This window comes from Panulirus ornatus, chromosome 21 (assembly GCF_036320965.1).
Source record: "Panulirus ornatus isolate Po-2019 chromosome 21, ASM3632096v1, whole genome shotgun sequence".
NCBI lineage: Eukaryota > Metazoa > Arthropoda > Malacostraca > Decapoda > Palinuridae > Panulirus > Panulirus ornatus.
This window is the reverse complement of record NC_092244.1, coordinates 19,381,254-19,398,822: the sequence shown is the minus strand read 5'-3', so window position 1 is coordinate 19,398,822 and position 17,569 is coordinate 19,381,254. Positions and strand designations below refer to the sequence as shown.

The 17,569-nt window shown below is 42.0% G+C and overlaps 1 protein-coding gene across 6 annotated transcripts in view; it reads left to right on the top strand.

Annotated features, from left to right (window-relative positions):
- LOC139756395 (uncharacterized) overlaps positions 1–17,569 on the top strand; it is a 665,354-nt gene that overhangs the window by 195,514 nt on the left and 452,271 nt on the right. For all 6 annotated transcript variants that reach the window (XR_011714330.1, XR_011714331.1, XM_071675809.1 and 3 more), the window contains 2 exons: positions 8,713–9,403; positions 9,539–9,735. Coding sequence is in view for 4 of the 6 variants with exons in the window: in XM_071675809.1 (XP_071531910.1) it covers positions 8,713–9,403; positions 9,539–9,735 (888 nt within the window). In the remaining 2 variants the exon portion in view is untranslated. The remainder of the gene's footprint in view (positions 1–8,712; positions 9,404–9,538; positions 9,736–17,569) is intronic.

Here is a 17,569-nt window from a genome sequence, read left to right as displayed (position 1 = left end):
TTTTGCTTTCCGAGATGATGTTCTCGACTTCCACACATTCTTCAAGGCTCCCAGGATTTTCGCCCCCTCCCCCACCCTATGATCCACTTCCGCTTCCATGGTTCCATCTGCTGCCAGATTCACTCCCAGATATCTAAAACACTTTACTTCCTCCAGTTTTTCTCCATTCAAACTTACCTCCCAATTGACTTGACCCTCAACCCTACTGTACCTAATATCCTTGCTCTTATTCACATTTACTCTTAACTTTCTTCTTTCACACACTTTACCAAACTCAGTCACCAGCTTCTGCAGTTTCTCACATGAATCAGCCACCAGCGCTGTATCATCAGTGAACAACAACTGACTCACTTCCCAAGCTCTGTCATCCCCAACAGACTTCATACTTGCCCCTCTTTCCAAAACTCTTGCATTCACCTCCCTAACAACCCCATCCATAAACAAATTAAACAACCATGGAGACATCACACACCCCTGCCGCAAACCTACATTCACTGAGAACCAATCACTTTCCTCTCTTCCTACACGTACACATGCCTTACATCCTCGATAAAAACTTTTCACTGCTTCTAACAACTTGCCTCCCACACCATATATTCTTAATACCTTCCACAGAGCATCTCTATCAACTCTATCATATACCTTCTCCAGATCCATAAATGCTACATACAAATCCATTTGCTTTTCTAAGTATTTCTCACATACATTCTTCAAAGCAAACACGTTATCCACACATCCTCTACCACTTCTGAAACCACACTGCTCTTCCCCAATCTGATGCTCTGTACATGCCTTCACCCTCTCAATCAATACCCTCCCATATAATTTCCCAGGAATACTCAACAAACTTATACCTCTGTCATTTGAGCACTCACTTCTATACCCTTTGCCTTTATACAATGGCACTATGCAAGCATTCCTCCAATTCTCAGGCACCTCACCATGAGTCTTACATACATTGAATAACCTTACCAACCAGTCAACAATACAGTCACCCCCTTTTTTAATAAATTCCACTGCAATACTATCCAAATCTGCTACCTTGCTGGCTTTCATCTTCCTCAAAGCTTTTACTACTACTTCTCTGTTTACCAAATGATTCTCCCTAACCCTCTCAATTTACACATCACCTTGACCAAAACACCCTATATCTGCCACTCTATCATCAAACACATTCAACAGACCTTTAAGATACTCACTCCATCTCCTTCTCACATCACCACTACTTGTTATCACCTCCCCATTTGAGCCCTTCACTGATGTTCCCATTTGTTCCCTTGTCTTACGCACTTTATTTACTTCCTTCCAAAACATCTTTTTATTCTCCCTAAAATTTAATGATACTCTCTCACCCCAACTCTCATTTGCCCTCTTTTTCATCTCTTGCACCTTTCTCTTGACCTCCTGCCTCTTTCTTTTATATATCTCCCAGTCATTTGCATTATTTCTCTGCAAAAATCGTCCAAATGCCTGTCTGTTTTCTTTCACTAATAATCTTACTTCTTCATCCTATCACTCACTACCCTTTCTAATCAACCCACCTCCCACGCTTCTCGTGCCACTAGCATCTTTTGCGCAAGCCATCACTGCTTCCCTAAATGCATCCCATTCCTCCTCCATTCCCCTATGTCCTTTGTTCTCACCTTTTTCCATTCTGTACTCAGTCTCTCCTGGTACTTCCTCACACTAGTCTCCTTCCCAAGCTCACTTACTCTCACCACTCTCTTCACCCCAACATTCTCTCTTCTTTTCTGAAAACCTCTACAATTCTTCACTTTTGCCTCTAGAAGATAATGATCAGACATCCCCTCCAGTTGCACCTCTCAGCACATTAACATCCAAAAGTCTCTCTTTCGCTCGCCTATCAATTAACACGTAATCCAATAACACTCTCTGGCCATCTCTCCTACTTATATACGTATACTTATGTATATGTCTCTTCTTAAACCAGGTATTCCCAATCACCAGTCCTTTTTCAGCACATAAATCTACAAGCTCTTCACCATTTCCATTTACAACACTGATCACCACATGTACATCAAGTTTTCCCTCAACTGCCACATTGCTCATCTTTGCATTCAAATAACTCATCACTATTACCTGGTCTCATGCATCAAAACTACTAACACACTTGCCTCTCATGATGTTTCTTCTCATGCACAGGTGCATATACACCAATAATCACCCATCTCTCTCCATTTACTTTCAGTTTTACCCATATCAATCGGGAGTTTACTTTCTTACACTCTATCACATACTCCCGCTACTCCTACTCCTACTCGTGCTACTCCTACCCTTGCTCTTGTCCTCTCACTAACCCCTGACTTTACTCCCAAGACATTCCCAAACCACTCTTCCCCTTTACCTTTGAGCTTCATTTCACTCAGAGCCAAAAATCCAGGTTCCTTTCCTCAAACATACTACCTATGTCTCCTTTTTACTGATCTTGGTTACATCCACACACATTTAGACACCCCAATCTGAGCCTTCGATGAGGATGAACACTACCCTCATGACTCCTTCTTCTGTTTCCCCTTTTAGAAAGTTAAAGTATAAGGAGGGGAGGGTTTCTAGCCCCCCTCTCCTGTCCCCTTTAGTCGCCTTTTACGACACTTGAGGAATGCATGGGAAGTATTCTTTTTCCTTTATCCCCAGGGGATATATGTGTATGTATACTCATTTATTTTTTTTTTTATTATACTTTGTCGCTGTCTCCCGTGTTTGCGAGGTAGCGCAAGGAAACAGACGAAAGAAATGGCCCAACCCCCCCCATACACATGTATATACATACGTCCACACACGCAAATATACATACCTACACAGCTTTCCATGGTTTACCCCAGACGCTTCACATGCCTTGATTCAATTCACTGACAGCACGTCAACCCCGGTATACCACATCGCTCCAATTCACTCTATTCCTTGCCCTCCTTTCACCCTCCTGCATGTTCAGGCCCCGATCACACAAAATCTTTTTCACTCCATCTTTCCACCTCCAATTTGGTCTCCCTCTTCTCCTCGTTCCCTCCACCTCCGACACATATATCCTCTTGGTCAATCTTTCCTCACTCATTCTCTCCATGTGCCCAAACCACTTCAAAACACCCTCTTCTGCTCTCTCAACCACGCTCTTTTTATTTCCACACATCTCTCTTACCCTTACGTTACTCACTCGATCAAACCACCTCACACCACACATTGTCCTCAAACATCTCATTTCCAGCACAGCCATCCTCCTGCGCACAACTCTATCCATAGCCCACGCCTCGCAACCATACAACATTGTTGGAACCACTATTCCTTCAAACATACCCATTTTTGCTTTCCGAGATAATGTTCTCGACTTCCACACATTCTTCAAGGCCCCCAGAATTTTCGCCCCCTCCCCCACCCTATGATCCACTTCCGCTTCCATGGTTCCATCCGCTGCCAGATCCACTCCCAGATATCTAAAACACTTCACTTCCTCCAGTTTTTCTCCATTCAAACTCACCTCCCAATTGACTTGACCCTCAACCCTACTGTACCTAATAACCTTGCTCTTATTCACATTTACTCTTAGCTTTCTTCTACCACACACTTTACCAAACTCAGTCACCAGCTTCTGCAGTTTCTCACATGAATCAGCCACCAGCGCTGTATCATCAGCGAACAACAACTGACTCACTTCCCAAGCTCTTTCATCCCCAACAGACTTCATACTTGCCCCTCTTTCCAAAACTCTTGCATTTACCTCCCTAACAACCCCATCCATAAACAAATTAAACAACCATGGAGACATCACACACCCCTGCCGCAAACCTACATTCACTGAGAACCAATCACTTTCCTCTCTTCCTACACGTACACATGCCTTACATCCTCGATAAAAACTTTTCACTGCTTCTAACAACTTTCCTCCCACACCATACATTCTTAATACCTTCCACAGAGCATCTCTATCAACTCTATCATATGCCTTCTCCAGATCCATAAATGCTACATACAGATCCATTTGCTTTTCTAAGTATTTCTCACATACATTCTTCAAAGCAAACACGTTATCCACACATCCTCTACCACTTCTGAAACCACACTGCTCTTCCCCAATCTGATGCTCTGTACATGCCTTCACCCTCTCAATCAATACCCTCCCATATAATTTCCCAGGAATACTCAACAAACTTATACCTCTGTAATTTGAGCACTCACTCTTATCCCCTTTGCCTTTGTACAATGGCACTATGCACGCATTCCGCCAATCCTCAGGCACCTCACCATGAGTCATACATACATTAAATAATCTTACCAACCAGTCAACAATACAGTCACCCCCTTTTTTAATAAATTCCACTGCAATACCATCCAAACCTGCTGCCTTGCCAGCTTTCGTCTTCCGCAAAGCTTTCACTACCTCTTCTCTGTTTACCAAATCATTTTCCCTAACCCTCTCACTTTGCACACCACCTCGACCAAAACACCCTATATCTGCCACTCTATCATCAAACACATTCAACAAACCTTCAAAATACTCACTCCATCTCCTTCTCACATCACCACTACTTGTTATCACCTCCCCATTTGCGCCCTTCACTGAAGTTCCCATTTGCTCCCTTGTCTTACGCACTTTATTTACCTCCTTCCAGAACATCTTTTTATTCTCCCTAAAATTTAATGATACTCTCTCACCCCAACTCTCATTTGCCCTTTTTTTCACCTCTTGCACCTTTCTCTTGACCTCCTGTCTCTTTCTTTTATACATCTCCCACTCAATTGCATTTTTTCCCTGCAAAAATCGTCCAAATGCCTCTCTCTTCTCTTTCACTAATACTCTTACTTCTTCATCCCACCACTCACTACCCTTTCTAATCAACCCACCTCCCACTCTTCTCATGCCACAAGCATCTTTTGCGCAATCCATCACTGATTCCCTAAATACATCCCATTCCTCCCCCACTCCCCTTACTTCCATTGTTCTCACCTTTTTCCATCCTGCACTCAGTCTCTCCTGGTACTTCCTCACACAGGTCTCCTTCCCAAGCTCACTTACTCTCACCACCCTCTTCACCCCAACATTCACTCTTCTTTTCTGAAAACCCATACAAATCTTCACCTTAGCCTCCACAAGATAATGATCAGACATCCCTCCAGTTGCACCTCTCAGCACATTAACATCCAAAAGTCTCTCTTTCGCACGCCTGTCAATTAACACGTAATCCAATAACGCTCTCTGGCTATCTCTCCTACTTACATAAGTATACTTATGTATATCTTGCTTTTTAAACCAGGTATTCCCAATCATCAGTCCTTTTTCAGCACATAAATCTATAAGCTCTTCACCATTTCCATTTACAACACTGAACACCCCATGTATACCAATTATTCCCTCAACTGCCACATTACTCACCTTTGCATTCAAATCACCCATCACTATAACCCGGTCTCGTGTATCAAAACCACTAACACACTCATTCAGCTGCTCCCAAAACACTTGCCTCTCATGATCTTTCTTCTCATGCCCAGGTGCATATGCACCAATAATCACCCACCTCTCTCCACCAACTTTCAGTTTTACCCATATTAATCGAGAATTTACTTTCTTACACTCTATCACATACTCCCACAACTCCTGTTTCAGGAGTATTGCTACTCCTTCATACATATACATAAATGCCCCTACACATACATATACATAGCATCATATATACATACATATACATGCACAAACTCAGACATACACATATGTACACATGTAAATTTCCATACTTGCTTGCCTTCAATCCATTCTTGGCACTACCCTGCCCCACAGTAAACAGAATCACTGCCCCCCGCTTCAGCAAGGTAGCGGCAGGAAAAGAGCCAAAAAAAGGCCTCATTCTTTCACACTGTCTCTAGCTGTCATGTGTAATGCACCAAACCACAGCTCCCTATACACATCTAGGCCTCACAGTCCTTTTCATGGTTTACCCCAGACATGCTCTGGGGTTCAGTTCATTGACAGCACGTTGACCCTGGTATACCTCATTGTTTCATTTCTCTCTATTCCTTGCACGCCTCTCATCCTCTTTCGTGCTCAGACCCCAATCTCTCAAAATAAAGAACTAAATAAGAAAATTTCATTTATGAAATTTTAGATGTGCATGCAAGAGCAACAGTCTTTGCAGATAATTATGTGTTGGCTTGGTCTGCTTCCAAGTTTGCACATAGAGGCGGTGTGAATGACATGCTCAGCTTCTGCCAGTAAGAGAGGTAGACTTGGAAATAATGTTTCCTCCTTTCTTTTTAGCTTGATTTTCCTTTTGTACCTCTTGTTTAATGCGCAGGCATAGCATCAGTAATAAATAACATTCAGTGTAAGGGAGATTGGCTGGCAAATGTGGTGGGGATGTTGAAGGATTTGTTTCTTTCTACTAAATACACTATTTTACAGACTTATTTCAGCTATACTCTTCTTTCATTTCGTACTCAGGCATGCTGCTTATGATGAATGATATGGATATTTTTTAGAACTATTATACCTTTTACAATAAAAATAAGTATGAGAACAGTGATTGGCAGGCATTTGTGGGAAGGATATCGGAGGGTTTTTTCTTTGAAAATATTCTGTCTCTTTTCCTCTCATCTGTTACCAAAGTCTACCATTACCCAGGGTTACATGAAGAGGAAATTAGGTGAGATTATTACCAATTTCTTTCACAAGTGTGAGGTCACTGGGGATGCCTCCCATGCTGGCCCTCTTCTTACTAAATCTTACTAAAATCACTTTCTAAATTACTTATTTACATTTCTCATGTTATTACTCTTTTTTTCTCTTTAAAACTGATTCATAAGCATTCCTCCGAATAATTTATATCATCTAGCATTCTACATGTTTTGAGTGGGGTCACTATATGGGAACATAGATGGTTCATTTTTAAGAGTGATTGTAGGGGCACAGAGAAGAGCAGAATTTCTTTCTGCATCATCCTAACAATGGAAGAGACTTTTGTAGGTTACTTATACAATGATAAGCAAGTTGGATATTAGAACAGAGGCAGGTAAAGGTAAATCATCTTGTGAATATATGAGCAGTCTTCTAAGGTTCATCAAATGATGGTAAGATATTAATGGTTAATAGATAATGATCTTGATATTTTTCTCTTTACTTAAAATCGATATCATTCAATCTGGAAATTCTTATAAGGTTTCCATGAAGATATGTATTCTTCTAAAACTTTTGAAGTTCCTGTTTAAAGTTCTTCTGTGGTAATTTTCTTGATGGAAATAAGGATAGTAACACTACAGCAATAAAGCTACTACCAATATAATGGTGCCATACAGGAACCACTTTTGGTGGGTATTAACGTCTCTTGACCTGCCACAGCTTCCCTGGCCTTTTTCTTGAAAAATCCAGTTGCCATTCTTCTGCAACTTGAATGAGAGTTGTCAGATGCCCTAGACTTTATATGATCAGAGGACTTTTTTTTTTTAGCATCATTGTATCTCAGCATTTCATCTTGAAAATTCTCTTCTTGATGTAGGGAGAAGAATGAGCAAGATATACACAATGTCTAAACTTAAGAAGTTTCATATTTGTTGACTACATAGCTTGGATTGAGATATTTAAATTCAAACCCTTGGCTTTAGCAAAAAAAAATGTTGAGTAGATATAACGATAAATGAACAAATCAGAATGGGTAGATTTAGAAATGTTGTACACCAATTTTCATTTATTTTTGGAAGACTTCATCTAGAGAACTGTATCCCATTTGCCCATCAAATCTCTTGAGAGAAATGGTTGAGATCACCAGAGACTATTAAGGGAAACATCTTTTTATATCCAGGAAGCTTCATACCTTTCTGAGCATGAATATTTTCATTCTGGACCCTATGAGAGCCATACTTATTTTGTTAGCCTAACCAGGCCTAAATGTCAGAGCTCATTATTTTGATAAGATAGCCTTGAGATATGCCTTTCTTAGGAGCATTTCCTTGGAGGAGATCAACATATGTAGCCTTTGGCATGCCTGTGACCTATATATTAACGATACATGACTGAATTTTGAAGATTGACCTTGTGTGGTGCCAGGGTTGCAACCTTGGTGTCAGACAGACCATTGAGTGCTGCAGGATGACTCTTAACGCACTGTTTTTTGCCTTGGTTCTCTTTAAGAAATTTTCTAACCCTCCTCCATATTGGTGTGCTTTCAAGATTTGCAGGACAGTCCAACCTAAGAAAGAAATGTAAATTTTGAAGTATGAAAAACCATTTTTCTCAAGGGTGGTATTCAGTGAGTATTTGTAGCTGAGTTTGTGTTTCTCACCCTACTTTCCCCTTCTCTTTTGAAAAGTCATTTTTTTGCTGACAGTGATCACCTTTGGGTTACCATTTTGTGTTGTGAGAATTATCAGGCAGGCCAGTATCAAAGGCTAGGGGACTGATGTCAGTGCTGAATGAAGGTTTCTTATTGGTTGATGGGTGGACCTGGGCTGAGCTAGTGGGCCACCATTATTGAGAAGGTGGTTAGTGAGGTGTGAGAGGCACTTACATTACCAAAAGGCAGAATGTGAAGAGGTTTCCAAACCCTGGGTATCGTGGAGATTCTCCTAAGTTTCACAGGACACACCTCCAAGGAGAAATAGTTTTCCATATTTCAAAGCTAACATTTTTGAGCATAGCCTATGAAATACACAAGTATTGAATGGTTTTCTAGTTAGTCTATTATTTTTGAGTGTTTCTTTTTGATTTAATAGGAACGAAACACAGTGAGGTGGAGACTTGCAGCCAGTTGGATTCTACTTCATCAGCATCCCTTAATGGGTCGCAGACTTCACATTCTCCTGACCAAGTTCCTCTTTCGAAGAGGTTGCGAAGAAGCACCCAAGACCCTACAGCTTTTCCAGTATTACAAAAGAAATGCTTGACTGTACCTGTGTCTCGATCATTCAGCATTACCCAAACTTCTAAAAAATCCTCAGCTGTAGATGATTCCACAGTTTGTTCTCAAACATATCAAAATTGTTCCCCTACTGCATCATCCACTGATATGCTCAATATGGAACAAAAATCTGTGCCCAGCTCTTCAGGATCTGAAATATCTGTAGATTTCTCTGCAGCACTTGCTCCAGTAAAAGAAGACTCTCCTATCACTTGCAGATCACATACTCACCAACAAAAACCTCAACCTGCTTCAATTATTTCATTGCCAGCATCTTCCCATGACCAGAATAAAGAACCCATCCCAGCATCTTCTTCAGTTTTACCTAACCCAAAAAAGTCTTCCCCAGTTCTCTCTCCATCCACTTCAAGTACAACTATGAAATCAGTAAATACAAAGGAAGATAAATTGAACAAAGATACCTCAGTTGAAGATAAAGAAAACAATGATACCTTAGATGCAACATCACCCAATTCTGTTACTTGTCCTGCAACTGAAGGAGCTGAGTATGTTACATTTCTCAGTATATTCTTAAATTTTCTTGATTTTTGTTAAAATTATGGTTTATATGTAATATGACGAGTTTAGACTAAAGTTTTTACTACATATTAAGAAAATGACTGAGTTTCATACTTTCACAGGACAAATTCTGGTGTACGTTTAAGGCCTAGCAGACGCACCAAAGAAGCCGCAACGGTATATTTGCAGTTAATTGGCCGCAGATTAGCTAATGAAGCAAAATGTAATGCTAAATCAGGTGATGAAGAAAATGATGAAGAGGAAGATGATGCAAGCTCAGTTAGTAGCAATGTGGACCTCAAGGCTCATACTAAAATCAGTAAGTTATAGAACTGAAAACCAAGTTTTATATTATAGTCAGTAGTTTGATGGTGATGTTAGTATCACCCCTTTGCGGCTCATGCAGGTGTAAGGTTTTGTACAGCAGTAATGCATATGTAATTGAGGAGGTTTATGTTTTTGATGTATTTTATTTATTTTATTTTGCTTTGTCGCTGTCCCCCGCGTTTGCGAGGTAGCGCAAGGAAACAGACGAAAGAAATGGCCCAACCCACCCCCATACACATGTATATACACACACGTCCACACACGCAAATATACATACCTATACATCTCAATGTACACATATATATACACACACAGACACATACATATATACCCATGCACACAATTCACACTGTCTGCCTTTATTCATTCCCATCGCAACCTCGCCACACATGGAATGCCATCCCCCTCCCCCCCTCATGTGTGTGGGGTTGCGCTAGGAAAAGACAACAAAGGCCTCATTCGTTCGCACTTAGTCTCTAGCTGTCATGTAATAATGCCCGAAACCACAGCTCCCTTTCCACATCCAGGCCCCACACAGCTTTCCATGGTTTACCTCAGACGCTTCACATGCCCTGATTCACTCCACTGACAGCACGTCAACCCCGGTATACCACATCAATCCAATTCACTCTATTCCTTGCCCGCCTTTCACCCTCCTGCATGTTCAGGCCCCGATCACTCAAAATCTTTTTCACTCCATCTTTCCACCTCCAATTTGGTCTCCCACTTCTCGTTCCCTCCACCTCCGACACATATATCCTCTTGGTCAATCTTTCCTCACTCATTCTCTCCATGTGCCCAAACCATTTCAAAACACCCTCTTCTGCTCTCTCAACCACGCTCTTTTTATTTCCACACATCTCTCTTACCCTTACATTACTTACTCGATCAAACCACCTCACACCACACATTGTCCTCAAACATCTCATTTCCAGCACATCCACCCTCCTGCGCACAACTCTATGCATAGCCTACGCCTCGCAACCATACAACATTGTTGGAACCACTATTCCTTCAAACATACCCATTTTTGCTTTCCGAGATAATGTTCTCGACTTCCACACATTCTTCAAGGCTCCCAGGATTTTCACCCCCTCCCCCACCCTATGATTCACTTCCGCTTCCATGGTTCCATCCGCTGCCAGATCCACTCCCAGATATCTAAAACACTTTACTTCCTCCAGTTTTTCTCCATTCAAACTTACCTTCCAATTGACTTGACCCTCAACCCTACTGTACCTAATAACCTTTGCTCTTATTCACATTTACTCTTAACTTTCTTCTTTCACACACTTTACCAAACTCAGTCACCAGCTTCTGCAGTTTCTCACAGGGGTGTGTGATGTCTCCATGGTTGTTTAATTTGTTTGTGGATGGGGTTGTTAGGGAGGTGAATGCAAGAGTTTTGGAAAGAGGGGCAAGAATGAAGTCTGTTGTGGATGAGAGAGCTTGGGAAGTGAGTCAGTTGTTGTTCGCTGATGATATAGCGCTGGTGGCTGATTCATGTGAGTTTTTGATGTAAAAGCACAAAACATGACACAGTGACAGCACATAAGGGGTATTTGACCAATTTCTCATACTTGTTCAGCAGTTTCCTTCATTAGCGTGATAGTGCCAGGATCACATGAAGAAAGGCCTCATTTGCTCACATGATTCTCTAAGAGTCATGTCTGCTGCACCGAAACCACACCCCCTATCTACCATCAATCCCCATAGACCTTTCCATAGTTCACTGACAGGACACTGTCTCCAGTATACCACATCACTCCAGTTCAGTGTGTCCCATGCATACCGTTAACCCTCCTGTATGTTCATGGCCCAAGCACTCAAAATCTTTTTTCATCCTTCCATCTCCAGTTTGGTCTCCCCCTTCATGTCCCCTTCAGATCTGACATATATCATCTTTGTCATCCCCTCCTTCCTTATTCCCTCCATATTCCAGATCATTTCATCTTTGTCATCCTCTTCTGGCTTATCCCCTCCATAGTCCAAATCATTTCAGCACAATCTTCTTATTATGACGCCTCTCTCTTATTCTTGTATTACTTACTCTATCAAACCACCTCATACCACATATTGTCCTCATATATTTCATTTCCCACTCATCCACCCTCCTCTACACATTCTTATGTATAACCCTTGCCGCACATTCATACAATATTGTTTGAGACCACTGTACCTTCAAACATACCCATTTTTACCCTCCCAGACAACAACCTCCCTTTCCACACATTCCTCAGTGCTCCCAGATCCTTCACTCCCTCACCCAGAGCATGACTCACTCTTACGTCCATGGTTCATATTGTTGCCACGTCCACTTCCAAGTATGTAGAACACTCTGCTTCCATCAGATTTTCTACACTCAAACTCACACCCCAACTTACCTGCCCCTCTGCACTGCTGAACCTGATAACCTTGCTTTTATTCACATATTTATATATCTATCTATCTATCTAGCTATCTATCTATCTATCTATCTATCTATCTGTCTATCTATCTATCTATCCATCTATCTACCTATATGTATCTCTGATGCCCACTCCCTCCAGGAACTCCCATCAAGGGGTGGCTATGGCAAAAGAATTTCCACTTATCCCTCTCCTTACATGTCTTCCTCACATACACCATTCCATGTTGTCTTCCTCTGTTTTTTCCCCCCAGTATTCCTCCTCCCTATTTACCTATATCACAGATGGTCTTCCATTCACACCAACCCCTTTAATTGTACCATTATACACTCTCTGTAAAGTCTCAATCTTGTATTCTTTCCTCATGCCCCAACCACCTCAAAGTATTATGTTTCACCCATTCTACCACTCCACAATTCATTCCCTTTGCCTTCCTTGCCATATCACGTCTCTCATACACCCTTTCATCTAGTCCTCTCACATGCTTTTCTCAAATAGCTCATTTCCACAGCCTGGATTCTTGACCTCTGTGCCTCATTCCTTATCCATGTTTCAGCTGCATAAGTCAGGGTTGGGAGGACTATGCTGTCCCTTAATCCTCTCTTCACTTCCATACTTGCACCTCTAACCTTCATTAAAGGACCGAATAACTCTTCTACCCTGTACTGTTCTCTCTCCATATCACCACACTTACCCAAGACAGCTCCTAGATACTTAAATGCCCTCACTTCTTCCAGTCTTATCCCCCCATATCCACAGCACAGTTTAGTCCACTTTGTTCTTTCACAACATGTGGTTTTACAGAATCTATACTTTCACCCTGTTTTCTTTCAGACACCATTACTGTACTTTTACTTGCACTTACCCTCAATCTCCTCGGCTTACACTTATCATAAAACACACTTATAACCTTCTGCAGCTCTGCTTTACTCTCTGCAAGCTACACAGTATCATCCGCAAACAGGCTTGCTACTGTCCACCATATCTCATTGCCACACTACATCTCTGCACCCCTTTTCCCTAGTTTTTCTTTCATTTCACTTATCACGGAGTCCTTTTTTTCTTTCTTTCATACTATTCGCCGTTTCCCGTGTTAGCGAGGTAGCGTTAAGAACAAAGGACTGGGCCTTTGAGGGAATATCCTCACCTGGCCCCTTCTTTGTTCCTTCTTTTGGAAAATAAAAAAAAAACAAAAAACAAGAGGGGAGGATTTCCAGCCTCCTTGCTCCCTCCCCTTTTAGTTGCCTTCTACGACACGCAGGGAATACGTGGGAAGTATTCTTTCTCCCCTATCCCCAGGGATAATCACTCAGTCCATATATATATATATATATATTTTTTTTTTTTTGATTTGTCGCTGTCTCCCGCGTTTGCGAGGTAGCGCAAGGAAACAGACGAAAGAAATGGCCCAACCCACCCCCATACACATGTATATACATACGTCCACACACGCAAATATACATACCAACACAGCTTTCCATGGTTTACCCCAGACGCTTCACATGCCCTGATTCAATCCACTGACAGCACGTCAACCCCGGTATACCACATCGATCCAATTCACTCTATTCCTTGCACGCCTTTCACCCTCCTGCATGTTCAGGCCCCGATCACACAAAATCTTTTTCACTCCATCTTTCCACCTCCAATTTGGTCTCCCACTTCTCCTCGTTCCCTCCACCTCCGACACATATATCCTCTTGGTCAATCTGTCCTCACTCATTCTCTCCATATGCCCAAACCATTTCAAAACACCCTCTTCTGCTCTCTCAACCACGCTCTTTTCATTTCCACACATCTCTCTTACCCTTACGTTACTTACTCGATCAAACCACCTCACACCACACATTGTCCTCACACATCTCATTTCCAGCACATCCATCCTCCTGCGCACCACTCTATCCATAGCCCACGCCTCGCAACCATACAACATTGTTGGAACCACTATTCCTTCAAACATAGCCCATTTTTGCTTTCCGAGATAATGTTCTCGACTTCCACACATTCTTCAAGGCTCCCAGGATTTTCGCCCCCTCCCCCACCCTATGATCCACTTACACTTAAATGGTTCCATCCGCTGCCAGATCCACTCCCAGATATCTAAAACACTTTACTTCCTCCAGTTTTTCTCCATTCAAACTTACCTTCCAATTGACTTGACCCTCAACCCTACTGTTCCTAATTACCTTGCTCTTATTCACATTTCCTCTTAACTTTCTTCTTTCACACACTTTACCAAACTCAGTCATCAGCTTCTGCAATTTCTCACATGAATCAGCCACCAGCGCTGTATCATCAGCGAACAACAACTGACTCACTTCCCAAGCTCTCTCATCCCCAACAGACTTCATACTTGCCCCTCTTTCCAAATCTCTTGCATTCACCTCCCTAACAACCCCATCCATAAACAAATTAAACAACCATGGAGACATCACACACCCCTGCCGCAGACCTACATTCACTGAGAACCAATCACTTTCCTCTCTTCCTACACGTACACATGCCTTACATCCTCGATAAAAACTTTTCACCGCTTCTAACAACTTGCCTCCCACACCATATATTCTTAATACCTTCCACAGAGCATCTCTATATATATATTTCTTTTCTTTCAAACTATATTTATTTTGCTTTGTCGCTGTCTCCCGCGTTTGCGAGGTAGCGCAAGGAAACAGACGAAAGAAATGGCCCAACCCACCCCCATACACATGTTTTTACATACACGTCCCCACACGCAAATATACATACCCATACATCTCAATGTACACATATATATACACACACAGACATATATACACATGCACACAATTCACACTGTCTGCCTTTATTCATTCCCATCGCCACCTCGCCACACATGGAATAACATCCCCCTCCCCCCTCATGTGTGCGAGGTAGCGCTAGGAAAAGACAACAAAGGCACCATTCGTTCACACTCAGTCTCTAGCTGTCATGCAATAATGCCCTAAACCACAGCTCCCTTTCCAAATCCAGGCCCCACAGAACTTTCCATGGTTTACCCCAGACGCTTCACATGCCCTGATTCAATCCATTGACAGCACATCGACCCTGGTATACCACATCGATCCAATTCACTCTATTCCTTGCCCTCCTTTCACCCTCCTGCATGTTCAGGCCCCGATCACTCAAAATCGTTTTCACTCTATCTTTCCACCTCCAATTTGGTCTCCCACTTCTCCTCGTTCCCTCCACCTCTGACACATATATCCTCTTGGTCAATCTTTCCTCACTCATTCTCTCCATGTGCCCAAACCATTTCAAAACACCCTCTTCTACTCTCTCAACCACGCTCTTCTTATTTCCACACATCTCTCTTACCCTTACATTACTTACTTGATCAAACCACCTCACACCACATATTGTCCTCAAACATCTCATTTCCAGCACATCCACCCTCCTGCGCACTACTCTATCCATAGCCCACGCCTCGCAACAATACAACATTGTTGGAACCACTATTCCTCCAAACATAGACATTTTTGCTTCCGGAGATAATGTTCTCAACTTCCACATATATATATATATATATATATATATATATATATATATATATATATATATGTATATATATATATATATATATATATATATATATATATATATTTTTTGCTTTGTCGCTGTCTCCCGCATTTGCGAGGTAGCGCAAGGAAACAGACGAAAGAAATGGCTTAACCCACCCCCATACACATGTATATACATACGTCCACACACGCAAATATACATACCTACACAGCTTTCCATGGTTTATCCCAGACGCTTCACATGCCCTGATTCAATCCACTGACAGCACGTCAACCCCGGTATACCACATCGATCCAATTCACTCTATTCCTTGCCCTCCTTTCACCCTCCTGCATGTTCAGGCCACGATCACACAAAATCTTTTTCACTCCATCTTTCCACCTCCAATTTGGTCTCCCACTTCTCCTCGTTTCCTCCACCTCCGACACATATATCCTCTTGGTCAATCTTTACTCACTCATTCTCTCCATGTGCCCAAACCATTTCAAAACACCCTCTTCTGCTCTCTCAACCACGCTCTTTTTATTTCCACACATCTCTCTTACCCTTACGTTACTTACTCGATCAAACCACCTCACACCACACATTGTCCTCAAACATCTCATTTCCAGCACATCCATCCTCCTGCGCACAACTCTATCCATAGCCCATGCCTCGCAACCATACAGCATTGTTGGAACCACTATTCCTTCAAACATACCCATTTTTGCTTTCCGAGATAATGCTCTCGACTTCCACACGTTCTTCAAGGCTCCCATGATTTTCACCGCCTCCCCCACCCTATGATCCACTTCCGCTTCCATGGTTCCATCCGCTGCCAGATCCACTCCCAGATATCTAAAACACTTTACTTCCTCCAGTTTTTCTCCATTCAAACTTACCTCCCAATTCACCGTGTGAGAAATATCACATCAGAACATCAGTTGATCTAGGGGGGAAAAAAGACAAACATAAAACAGAATTTTTGATGGAGTTGAACCTTGCTATTTCAGTTACTCCCTCAACCCTACTGTACCTTATGACCTTGCTCTTATTCACATTTACTCTTAACTTTCTTCTTTCACACACTTTACCAAACTCAGTCACCAGCTTCTGCAGTTTCTCACATGAATCAGCCACCAGCGCTGTATCATCAGCGAACAACAATTGACTCACTTCCCAAGCTCTCTCATCCCCAACAGACTTCATACTTGCCCCTCTTTCCAAAACTCTTGCATTTACCTCCCTAACAACCCCATCCATAAACAAATTAAACAACTATGGAGACATCACACACCCCTGCCTGCAAACCTCCATTCACTGAGAACCAATCACTTTCCTCTCTTCCTACACGTACACATGCCTTACATCCTCGATAAAAACTTTTCACTGCTTCTAACAACTTGCCTCCCACACCATATATTCTTAATACCTTCCACAGAGCATCTTTATTAACTCTATCATATGCCTTCTCCAGATCCATAAATGCTACATACAAATCCATTTGCTTTTCTAAGTATTTCTCACATACATTCTTCAAAGCAAACACCTGATCCACACATCCTCTACCACTTCTGAAACCACGCTGCTCTTCCCCAATCTGATGCCCATATAAATCTTCACCTTAACGTTAACTTCCACAAGATAATGATCTGACATCCCTCCAGTTGCACCTCTCAGCACATTAACATCCAAAAGTCTCTCTTTCGCGCGCCTGTCAATTAACACGTAATCCAATAACGCTTTCTGGCCATATGTCCTACTTACATATGTATACTTATTATATCTCACTTTTTAAACCAGGTATTCCCAATCACCAGTCCTTTTTCAGCAAGCTCTTCACCATTTCCATTTACAACACTGAACACCCCATGTATACTAATTATTTCCAATTATATA